Raw genomic sequence first — 12,309 nt, forward strand, 5'->3', positions numbered from 1 at the left:
GCACATCCAGTCCTTGCAGAGAGCTCAGTCTGTCCAAATCCACACTCCGTCTGTCTCCTGGGGCATATGGCATCAACAGCTCCATCATACATGCTGGGAGATGGGCTGGGGACCTCCTGCAGCTTCTTTCCAACGCTGGTCCATCTGGGCCTCCGGCCTGACTGCCCGTGGATGCTGCTGACCCACAGGCTGGGTTATCTCCTAGAAGGGTGACCACAGAGCAGTTTCTCTCTGCGTCACCACCAGACAGGCCTCTCCCTGCCCCTCGGCCACCTCGGCTTAGACACTGCCTGCCTCCAGGGCCTCCCAGGCCCCCTCTGCGCCCTCCACTGCAGCCCAAGCTTGGGACAGCATCTGGCCTGCAAGTCTCCTCTGGGTCTGTGGCCAAATAGGAGAGAAAAATGTATCTCATGAACCTTCCCTGGTCCCCACCCTCAGCGGGCCAGGATAAGGGACCGCTTGGCATCTCACTCGGCACCCCTGGGTCCGAGGCGGAGACGGCAAAAGACCTCCGAGCCCCTGCTGCCGTGACATGGTGACGAGCAGGACAATGCCAGAACCAGCCGGCGGCCCCATGGTTTCTGCAGTGGTCCCCAACCCCGCTTCCCCACTCAGCTCCTAAAGTCTTCCTGCTCCCAGGACACTGGATGTCCCAGACGGAGGGCTCGGGGCCTGATGCCTGGACCCCGCTGTCTGCCGTGTGTTCTGCAGCAATGTGTCTGCTGGTCGCCACTGGTTGATCTGAAAGGGCTTCCCTGTGTCACTGGGTGGCGGGAGGTTTGGTGTTACTGGCGGGGACGTGACACCCTTGTACAGATAGCCTGACACCTCGGAGATGGTCAGTCACTGGGTGCTGTCCGTCCACCTAAGCGTGTTAGGCTCGGAAAAGCAAAGCCCGGCCTGTCTGCCTTTTGGGTTAGGCAGAATGGGCTTCACTCTCGGGCTGGGGGGAGAGGGGGCCCTGGGACCCTGGTAGGTAAACCAGGGCTGCTGAGACAGCAGACCATCCAGGTCTCTGGGGACCTGGTTTCACCCCCCAACCCTGGAACCTGGGGGCGGATGTGCCCTCCTGGACAGAGAGTCCTGGGAGGTCCAGTCTCCCCAGCTGCCCACTTCTTTCTGCCTTCGGTTTGTGGGAAGGCCTGCAGCCTGGGGCACACAGGACAACCCAGCTAGCCGGGTCTGAGCCGGTTCTCAGGGGTCCTCCCTGGGCCTGGTGCGGCCCGCAGGGTGGGGGAGGGAGTGCAGGGGCAGTGGCAACGGGACGGCTCCACCAGGCCCGATGGGGAGTGAGCAGTTCTTCCTGCACCACGCTGCTCTTCCCAGGATGTGCTGGGGATGGCCAATGGGGCCATCTTAACTCTCAGAATCGACATCCAGGTTTACACCACTCACATCAAAACGAACAATGCACACTGTGGGGCTGCTCCTGCTCGACTCTTGCCAACAGCTCTGCTGAGAAGAGAAGGGCTCAGGAGGCATGCATCACACGTCCAAGAGACTGGAACGGCTCACAAAACTGAGTGCTTCAGGAAAACTTTATTGGTGGTCACATCTACAGCGGTCATCTCATTGTACAAACAGCTCACAGGTGAGTGCAGTGCTCCTAGTACAAGTCATATAAAACTGGGACACGTTGCAGGAATAGTGCACTTGATAAAAAAAATAAATTACACTTTAAAAGCTACTTCAAAGCTTTATACATATAAAAAGTAAACACAAAATAGTTAGTGAGGTCCTCGTAACCATCTATCACATCCAGACAAGGAAGATTAAAGAGCAGAGGTCTGCACCCAAACGCTTCTCTGATGAATAAAAACCCTGGAAAGGGACTGAATCATGGTCTCCATCAATGTGATAAAGTGGCTCGCGGATCCCACCTCTCGGAGCTGGAGACAATCACAGCTCTGACAGCATATGAATTCAGCAGAATTCAGGGCAAATTTCAATGAACCAAACAAACTGCCTCAACTTGCAGGCTAACAGACAGGAGAAGCTCCCAACGTTCTTCTGAACATTCAGGAACCATAAGTTTACATTTGTGAGAGGAATAAGAACAAATAATATGGAATGTGTATTATGCATTAGAAGACTCCAGGTTCCTAAGCAACCAAAACGCTGAGGGCACGATGGATCAGAACTGGGAGCCCTCCTGGCCTCTCAGGGATGGGAGCCCAGGACTGTCTTGTCCACACGGGAGTGAGAATGCCAACGGAGGAATGCCAGGGCCTCCAGGGACAGAGAACCTGCAGAGCCTGTCTGAACACCCGCTGGCTCCCGGGAGCCATCTGCAGTAAACTGCCAGGAAGATGTCCCTGCCTGCAGCCAAGCCGGGGCACTCACCTCCATCTACACTGCCCACACTCGGGCGGCAGGGGGCAGCCAAGTCTTCACCACCTCGGCTCCTCACTTTCCTGCCTGCTGTCCCAGCCCTCAATGAGAAGCTGAGAATTTGGCTTCTCAAGAGCCTGACTTACAGAAACATAAGAGAACTTCCCTCTGTGGAAATGACTGCCAAATAATCCAATCTGAGGGGGTTTCTGCAGTGACTTGTCTAAGTCTGCAGGGGCTTGTCCAAAAGGAGACAGACGCAGTGTTGGCCAGAAATGAGACGCATGAGGAACAAGCAATCAGGAAGCAGGGGTTTCCAGTGTCCAGAGAACTTCTGTGACCGCACAAGTAGATATAGGTAAAGACAAAAACTTAGGAGACTATATGACATGTTTAATAAAAACTTCTCAAAACAACGTCAACATTTTAGGAAAGCACCTAAGGGTATTTCTAAATTTATCAGGATCACAGGAGTCTAATCATTCCTTTGTTCAGCATGGTTTCCACAAGGGCAGGAATGCAAGAACCATGAGCCCTTCGTGTGCGCACAGATGCTATGACCTTTCTAAGGTCCTGAGAAACAGGATTTCATGTGCTACTTCACAAGTTCTCGAGAAGAGTCTACGGGAGAAAACTGAAACCTACCAACCTGACTTTAAATCCCACCTGCACACCCAGGCCAGGTCTCCATCCCCCCACCTTCTCTGAGAGCCAGGACGTGAGCTGATCTGCACCTTGGCCCTAAACACTGACAACCACCACCCTCAGGTGGCAGGAGACGAGGGCCTCAGCACTAACTGAACCCTGCAAATCACCAGAAACTGCAGATCCTCACAGACCAACCAGGCAATGGCAAGAGAACAAAAGCAGCTCCCTCCCACTCACCCACCCTGAGCCCCTAAACCTGCCCACAGCCACAACAAGCACCATCATCCTAGCTCCTAGGGAGTCACCAGAGTGAAAACTGGAAAGAAAGTGACATAGAACTGAGCCTCTGGTTCAAGCAGGCTTCGGTCACTTCCACCAAACAGGTCTATCAGCTCAGCTATAAACCCTGCCCAAGCACCCTCCAGTGCAGGGGTGCCCAGAGTGCTCCCACAGAGTCATTCCTGCTCTTTCCAGACACGTGCTCCTCACTCCTGATGGGATGAGACGCGGCCAGGACTCTCTCCAGCTGCACAGAGCAGAGGAGACCCTCTAGATACGGCGAAGCTTCCCACCCGACCGCAGGGTCACGTCACCTCAGAGCTGCACTCAGCGGACGAGCTGGTCCCAACGCACAGGAGGGCGCTGAGATCTTCCATCATCAGGAACTGTGCCTGAGGGCCACCTCAGCAGGACCCCCACTGCCCCCGCAGCGTGACCGCCTGCCCGCCGGTCCATCCAGAGTCCCCACACTCGGCTCTCTGCCAGCATCCTGACTCACGCCTGCCGCTCCCCCTTCCCCCCGCCCCAGGTGGGCAGGGCAGGGGGAGCCTTACGTTGCCTGGGGACGGCAGACGGGGAAGAGATGTGTATGTGACAGGCATCTTTTCTGTCAGGGCTAATTCATTAAACTATCAATTTCCATATTTACCACTCTTCTCAGGACCTGAAGCAAAACTTCCTTTTAGCTTGAGATTCAAACGCATTCTAAGAAAGTCTCCTCAGTGTTCTGACTGGCAGGGGTACAGGTACCAGAAGACACAAGGTAAGGGGATCTTTTCAACAACCTAGCTCCAAATCTAGAAAACGTCTCTGTGACCAGAAACGCGGCCTTAACGCTCCGCCTGCAGCGTCGTCAGTGTGCTGGAAACACAACATCTGGTCCCGCTCGTCCTGGGTCAGGTCCGCAGCCTCAGCCTGAGGGCTACAGGAGGCAGCCCGCAAGAAGAGCCGACCCCCTTCCTTCAGCAAAACTGTTTGGTGCAAAGTGGTCTCCAACCTCCACAGGTCCCGGGAACAGCTCAGGAAGAAGACCCTCTCCAGTCAGACACACGCGTGTGACTGCCTGAGCTGACTATGTTACAGGGAGCCCGCGACAGTCTAGACCATGGAGCTTTAGATCTTAAAACCGCGTGTTTTTTTATGGAGAACAGCATACATTAACACTCAATTAAGTTCTGGTTTCTGCAGGGCAGGAAACCAAGACCAAATTCCAGGAGGTAAACTTTAACATCAGCCCTTGATAACAGGGATTAACGACAACTTCCCAACACGGTTTCCAGATCACCCTCATTCCCCACGGCAACTGAGGTTTACACATTCCAAAGTTTTAAAGCTAAAAGAGTATTTTTCTGGGTGTTGAAATTCTTTTCTCTATTTTCTATAATGAGAATATACCAGCTTAACATCCAGAACTTTCTGTACAGATGGAAAGTAATGAGGAAATTCGAAAGAACCCCTTTAAAGTAACATAAAATCCTAATAATTCTCTCAATACCTGTATTTAGTTTTAGATGTGGATCCCGCTAACCCAATTCCCTATTTCTATCCTGATATTTTTTTCCTTTAGTTTACAAAATCTAAGTTTACTCAGCTTACATTAAAAAGAAATGGAGCCTTCATCCAAAGAGGCACCCAGAAACTACCACGCACTCCTTCCGTCCCGAGTCACATGGCCTTCAGCCCCCTGTGGCCCAGGAAGAAGTGTGGGTGCCTGGAGGAAATGCCTCAGGCTCTCTGCAACCCTCCCCACCCCTTCCAGGCCAAAGAGTGACAGGTGTGTGAGGGCCATGGAGACATGCTTCCTGAGGGGAGGCTGGGCTGAAAACGCACACCAGGCTACTGACTTTTCTGTAGTTCTTCTCATGGTCTATCTTACCTTGATGTAAACTTGCAGTGTCAAGACAGCCAGTCCAGCAAAAAGTCAAAAGTATGGGAAGCATCTGAAAATCCTCTGAATTCTAAAAACTTCTCCTTAGTAATCATTAATCTATCTATATCCCCGATCTCCAGGCAATGACAGAAAGGTGCAGTTTCTCCAGCAGGCATTCAGGGACGCTCACCCTGACACCAGCCAGAGAAGGAACTGATGACGCCAAGCTGATGACGACCGCCAGGGACAGCCCACCCAAAGGGGCGTCGTGAACACTCACAGCCACTAGGCGGAGCCAAGAGCGCGGAGGAAACCACAGGGCGCGGCAGCCCCACCGCTAGGGACTCGACTGCAGCGGAATCGGGGGAGTGGAAGACGGGCAAAAGTGTAGTGTACGTAGCCCTTCCAGCTGGACGGAAACGTAGCTGCTTTTTCATGGAACTGAAGTCTAAACCAGGCGAGCCTTTCACCCACTGGTGCGGAACCGGCCCCGGCAGCAGCGGGCTCTGGGATGGACGCTGGGGCCCGGCCTCGGGCCACAGGAGAGCCACCACCCCTCAGAGCTCTGTCGTCAGCAAACACTTCTGCTTCAAGGTGGCTTCTCCAGCTGAGGCTGGAGCAGAGCTGACAGGAGGAAAGAATGTGTTATTCAGTTTCTGGAAAATGAAAAGACAACCCTCCCACAAGACAGCAACATGCATCTCCCCACCAGCGCCCCACAGAGCACGTGGAGAGCAGGGGGCTGCCTTGTAAACGTAATTCAGCAATTTCACACAAGGTCACTTTCTAGATAACCAATGCTTTTTTCATCTTGAAATGGACTCTGAAAGACACTGATTTTCCCCGACTTCCTTGAGTAAAACGCACTGAACAGATACCCAGTTTCTTGCTGAGTCAGGGCTGTTACTAGAACACGGACATGGACAAGGCGGTGAGCAGGAAGGCCACACGCTGAGGAAGCAGCAGCGCAGGGGTGCCTGCGCCCGCGGCCGGGTCTGAGCTCCGGGACCACCTCCTCTGCTTGTTGCAGCTAAAGGAAGAGTAAAAGTACTTGGTCTGTGGGACTTCCCTGGGGGTACAGTGATTAAAACTCTGCACTTCCAAAGCTGGGGGTGTGGGCTTGACTCCTGGCTGGGGAACGAAGATCCCTCCTTCTCTGTGGTACAGCCAATACATAAGTATTTTTTAAAAAGCGCATGGGCTCTGCCTGAGGTGAAGAGCATGGATGGAGGCGCAGAGACGTAACAGCACCTACTTCGGTTTCGCTCTGTCCCTGGACCGAGGGAGCGCCTTGGTTCTCACTGAGACTGCCTGCCCAGTGTCTAACACCAAGTGTCTAACAGTGTGTCCCTAGCCTGGCAAACGCGCCATGGCTCTGTTCTCCTGCAAGTTTAATTTAGGGGTGGGTGATCCTGTGTGTTGCCATTTCCCTTGGCAATATCCTTCCTGGAATGCTACGTCCTCCTCAAATCCGCACAGGATCCCTTCTAGGCCTGCTTCACTTTCCTCCTGGTAAATTCCTGCACCTGTTTCCTGGGTCCCATGGTTTCGTTCTGGGATAGTCATCTGGTTGTTTTTTATTTTTATTTTTTTAAACCTATTTATTTTCAAATTTTAAACTTTTTATTTTGTATTGGGGTATAGCCAATTATAATCACCCTATTTTGATGGAACACATCCTCCAGTTAAGTAGTTTCCTGACAAAAGTCACCTTAGAAACATATATTTTAGAGGAATTCTATGTTTTAAAATTTCTTTTTTTTTGGCTATGTCATGTGGCATGTGGGAGAGCCTAGTTCCCTGACCAGGGACTGAACTCAGGCCCTGGCAGTGAAAGCACTGAGCCCTAACCACTGAACCACCAGGGAACGCCTGAAAATGTCATTTTAATCGCACTCTGCATTGGTAGTTTGGGTATAAAACACGAGATGGAAACGATTCTTCTCCAGATTCTGCAGGCACTGCTCTAGTATCTCCGAGCTTCAGTAAAGTCTGCTGTCATCTGATTACCAGTCCTTTGTAACTACTCTTTTCCCGCCCTCTCTGAAGACCTACATCCTCTCTTAAATTTGATATTCTGAAATCTCATGATGTTCCATGGTGTCATCTATTTTCATTGTGTTATTGGGTACTCACTGAGCTCCTTTAATGTAAAACTCAAGTACTTATGTTCTGGAAAAATCTTGATTCCTTTTTAAAATATTTTGGTCACTTTTATTTACTCTGTTCTTTCTTCTGGCTCTCCAATGATTCGGATATTGGACTTCCTAGACCAATCCTTGAACTTTCTCTTCTGTCTCCATTTCCAGCTTTTTATTCTACTTTTCTGGAGATTTCCTGAATCTTATCTTCCATGCATTCTTTGGATCTTATTTTTAACTTGGTGAATAATTTCTGGGAATATCTCGTGGGGAGGCCGAGTTCTAAATGGGTCTAGATGCTTTCAACCAAGTCTCAGGTTCTCAGCTCCACCTGGATCATCTTCATGATATTTGGTCCCTCTACCTCCTGAGACTCTCCTCAGAGCTACAGTGAGAACGTGGTTCTTACTTTTCCAGTTTCCATTCCTGCCCCATTTCAGGCTTAGATCTCAGTTTTCTCCTGTCAAGCTATTTATCACTCATCTGTCATTTTGCTGCTCCCCAAACTTATTCATTCTTTCAACTGCCGCTGTCTCCGCTCCTGTTTTAAGCCTTTAAAATAAGATTTGCACAGTGCACACGCCCACTAAATCTGAATCCTCAGAGGTGCAACGCCAGCACCATCCTTTTAAACACGTTACTGATTATAACGCTCACATGCTGGCGTGCACAAAGCAGCAGGAGCTTGGAGGTCGGGGAAACCTCACACACCAGCCGCACCTGTACCATCAGCACACAGTCAGGAAACAGAACGTCACGAGGGCTCTCAAACCAGACCTCGAGAGGAGTCACTGCGTGGTTCCTCGAGGGCTGGGCCTCTCTCTGAGCTTTACTTTGCTCACCATTATTGTGCAACAGGCACTATAAGACAACCCCCAGTGACCCAAACATCCCAGCACTCTCACGTGACTTCCTCCCCTGAGCACTGCAGGCCCGTGATTTGCTTTATCCAACAGACTGGAGCAAAAGTAACCGGTTCTCACCCCTGGGATTACAGTAGAGATGGGCACTTCTGGGTGGCAGGCAAGTGTCCCAGAAATAAAGGCTCCTGGAAATAAGGGCTCCATGGCAAGTCCTGAGGGCAGCCTCTGGCTTCAAGTCAGCTAAAAATGCGGGCCCTTGGCCTGCAGCCCCTCAGGAACTGAATCCTGTCAGCAGAGCCTCCTACACCTGACCCTTCAGCTGACGGCCCAGCTCTGGTCAACTCCCCGACTGGCACCTGGGAGAGTCTCTGCAGCAGAGGACACAGCTAGGTTGTATCCAGACTCCTGACCCACAGGGATGAGGTTGCAGAAACCTGTGCTGTTTCAAGCTGTTAGATGGGTGGTAACCTGTTACACAGCAATAAACACTTAACATAACTCAGGTAAGCAACTCATCAGTCTTTCTCTAACACACTTAGTTCGTTCGTTTTCACTGCTCTAGTCTAGTATTTATCTAGTCGACTGCTAATGGATTTTAAGTTTTCAATTACTATGATGAATACAGTTGCTATAAACATTTTTGTACATACCTTTAATGGATGTATATTTGTATTTCTACTGAGTATGCATGTAAGAGTCTTTTCAGCTTTCATAGATACTGCCAAATCTACGTGCAACACAGTTATTTAAATTTACAGAGCTTCTGTTGCCCTATGACTTCATCTCTACTTGGTACTACATGTCTCTTTCACTTGAGCCATTTTAGGTGTACAGAGTGGTATCACAGTGGTTTGAATTTGTATTTCTCAGTGACTTGTCAAGGTGTGCATCATCTAATGGTTTATTGGCCATCTGGATATCCTTCTTGTGAACTGTTTTTCAACTCTTTTGCCAATTTTTCTATTGAGCTGCATTTTTCTTGTTGATTCACAAGAGCTCTTTATATATTCTGGATCAGTCCTTTGTGAGAGGGAAAGAGTCAGAGAGAGGGGAAGTGGCAGCTGTCTTCTCTACTGTGTGGCTTCTTTTTTGAGTGCTTGAAATTGTATGTTGTTAAACAGAAGCTTTTTGATACAATCCAAGTTGTCAATTTTTTCCTGAATGAACATAGCATTTTATGACTTGTTTAAAAAATCTTTGCTTATCTCAAGGCCACAAGGATGTGTACTTATATTTTTTGCTAAACCCTTTATTTATGAACATTTCAAATTTTCAGTGCACTTACAGTAGATTTTGGTATGCAGTATGAGGTTGGGTCAAGATGACTTTTTTCCCATAAGGATATTTAACTTGTTAGGCTGACTGCCTGGGAGACCACTCTTTCCCTTCAGCACTGCATAAATCAGGGAACTGTATTTGTGTGGGTTTGCCTCTGGACTCCAGTGTTTCACTGATTTACCATCCTGTTTTCCTCATCAAGGTCCTGACATATTATACTAGCTTCAGGTGTACTATCTTATTTTTAATCTAATTCCTTTATGATTCTTTGCTTTGGGAAGGAATGGAGACAAGGCCCTGATGTCATCTGTGACTTAACATTTGGAAGTCTGTAAGAACTCACATTTTACTGTGTAAACTCAATTACAGAGAATTATTACCTGGCTCTCTGCAGGTAATCTCTACTTTAACAGTGGGTACTACTAGTCATACAAATGTTTAGGGAAACAGGCCCCACATCCATCCTGCTTACAGCTGTCTTCAATGCCAGAGAGAAGTAATGCCTGGTACCTAATATTCAATGGGTTGTTTGCTGAGTAAACAATTATATTAAAGACTACAGAGGTAAGACAACAATTTTAAAATGAACTATGAATTTCTCTCAAATTAATCATCTCTAGTAACTTTTCCTTGATACTTAGGAATTTTTTTTTTTTCATTCTCTAAAGCATCTACTACAACTGATCTGCATTCTCAACACCAGGAAGATGTGAGAAACAGCAAACACACCCATGAAAAAGTCAGAGGTAAGAAATGAAGGCAAAATCTTTTGCAAAACAGGCACAGTCTTGGTCGTAATAAAAGTTGAAGAATAACATGCTGAACAAAAGCTCTTCTGAGTTCAGTTTCTGTTTGTGGCAAGCAATGAGATAAAATGAGCTTGCAACAAGCAGGCTTCAGTGAAAGCTACACCAGAGCCCGCACATTGGGAATCCCCTGCCCTACCCTCATCTGCATCTCTTCCTCTGTATTGATGGACAACATAACAGTAAAGCATGATAGGAAAAGATATAAATCAATTTTAAAACAAATATAAAATTTTAAAGATAGACCTATTAACATCTTTATCTAACAAAGACTTCCAATTAAAAAAAAATAAGGTCTACTTCTTAATTTTATAGAAAATTGCTACTGACAAGAAAAAGAAAAAACACTACTCTAAATAATTAACAGAGGAAGAGATTTATTCAGTTTCAATTAAGTTCGGTTAAAGAAGAATGGACATTATTGCTTTAAATGCAATTAATTTTATTATTTCTTTCCTCCTAAGAGATGCCTGAGAAGTGCAACTGAGAAATAATTCCTCACCTGGTCACGGCGTCCACCAAGAACGGTGCTGGGGGAGAGATGAGCTCTCTGCTGTCCAGCCCTTCCTTCCCCGTCAGGGAAAACCCATTTCCTGCAAGCCCATTAGGAAGGACAGTGCTCTGCTGAGAAAGACACACAACACATCTGAGAGGAGGTGATCATACCTCCCTGACAACCAGCACTTCAGCTCCAAGCCATCTTCTCCAACAATTACGGTAATGGGGACGATGTTTATGATCAGAGTTGCTTTTTTTGTTGTTTATTTGCTTTTACTATCCTTCACATTAGATTTTTATTTTTATATTTGTTAGCACCCTTACACATTTACAAACAGAAAAGTTATATCACTAGTTTGAAGCCAGTAAGTTTAATTAAAAGAGCTTTGATGATGACCCCAGGTTTTCAAGGGAAAATAAGAACCTGGTACTCCTTCAGGCCTCATTCTGTAAGGAGAACAGAAAGAAAAATTCTAAATATCATTAACTTACTGGCACAATCCAACGGGGTGTGATCGCTGACGTTGAAGACACCTGAAAAAAATGTGTATATATGTGTATTTACTTTTAGGGAAGACTGAATTTTTATAATTACACTCATGATGCTTTCTTCCGCTATGAGACCAGGGGTTGGGGGTGGAATTTGAATGCTGCTACTACTTTCAGGTCATTTACTAGGGGTTTCCCGAGTCCCTAGCATTCAATTTACCATTTACTTTCTGAAATTTCATTTCAGTTCATTACAAATAATCACAGCCTTCTTGAACAGGGGACTGTGACTAATTCAAATGGAACAGCAAAAAAGAAAGTACACAGAAAAAAAATCTGTCTCTATACAGTCCATTTTCTAACTATGCATGCAGCAAACAGAATTAAAAACACCCACACTGCTCCTGACTCAAGGGCCTTTGTTATAGTCTTTTTAATGTTTGATTTGCTAGATCTCACTTTTATGTGTAGAACAGTCATCTAATGAACTCCCAACTCTCCCTGTTTCATGGAAACTTAACACTAGCCCTCGCACTGGTGACATTCTGATAAGAAAAATTAATATAAGTTCAGGTCTTAGTAATTTAGGTAACTACCAAAAGAATAAAAATACAAAATAAAGGGACTCCCCTGGTGGTTCAGTGGCTAAGACTCCATGCTTCCAATGCAAGGGGTCCAGGTTCTATCCCTGGTCAGGAAACTAGATCTTGCATGCCACAACTTAGATAAGGCACAGCCAAATTAATAAAAAATAAACATTTTTAAAATATATAAAATATGACTTTCCCATCAATATTAAGAAATGAATTTTTAACTATAGAAAATAAAACATAGAGAAAAGAAGTACAGTAAAAGTTAACAAAAAATGGTTTGGCAGAAAGAAATCCTATAATAACAATAATTACAGTAAATATAAGTGGATTTAAACTCAATCAAAGCATAGAGACTTTTGACTGAAAATAAATTAATAGAAAATTCTACTTCAGGCGATTCAAACTTAAAGCTACATTGTCAAATTTTTATCAATCAAAAGGGAAATAAAGAGAGGAAAAAGGGGCAAACAAGGACAATTTTAAGTGTTAAAAGGAGCTCAGGAAAAGTATAAT

At 46.8% G+C, this 12,309-nt stretch overlaps 1 protein-coding gene across 4 annotated transcripts in view; it reads right to left on the reverse strand.

Moving 5' to 3' along the window:
* Nucleotides 1–1,524: 1,524 nt before the first annotated feature.
* The window catches only part of EPB41L5 (erythrocyte membrane protein band 4.1 like 5), a 156,822-nt gene continuing 146,037 nt past the window's right edge, over nucleotides 1,525–12,309 (reverse strand). For 3 of the 4 annotated variants that reach the window (XM_065931380.1, XM_065931381.1, XM_065931383.1), the window contains 3 exons: nucleotides 11,207–11,248; nucleotides 10,719–10,840; nucleotides 1,525–5,752 (listed from right to left, as the gene is read on the reverse strand). In XM_065931380.1, coding sequence (XP_065787452.1) covers nucleotides 5,686–5,752; nucleotides 10,719–10,840; nucleotides 11,207–11,248 — 231 coding nt within the window. In that variant the 3' untranslated portion in view covers nucleotides 1,525–5,685. The remainder of the gene's footprint in view (nucleotides 5,753–10,718; nucleotides 10,841–11,206; nucleotides 11,249–12,309) is intronic. The other variant, XM_065931382.1, reaches the window with a different exon arrangement.

Source organism: Muntiacus reevesi, chromosome 3 (genome assembly GCF_963930625.1).
Source record: "Muntiacus reevesi chromosome 3, mMunRee1.1, whole genome shotgun sequence".
Classification (NCBI taxonomy): domain Eukaryota; kingdom Metazoa; phylum Chordata; class Mammalia; order Artiodactyla; family Cervidae; genus Muntiacus; species Muntiacus reevesi.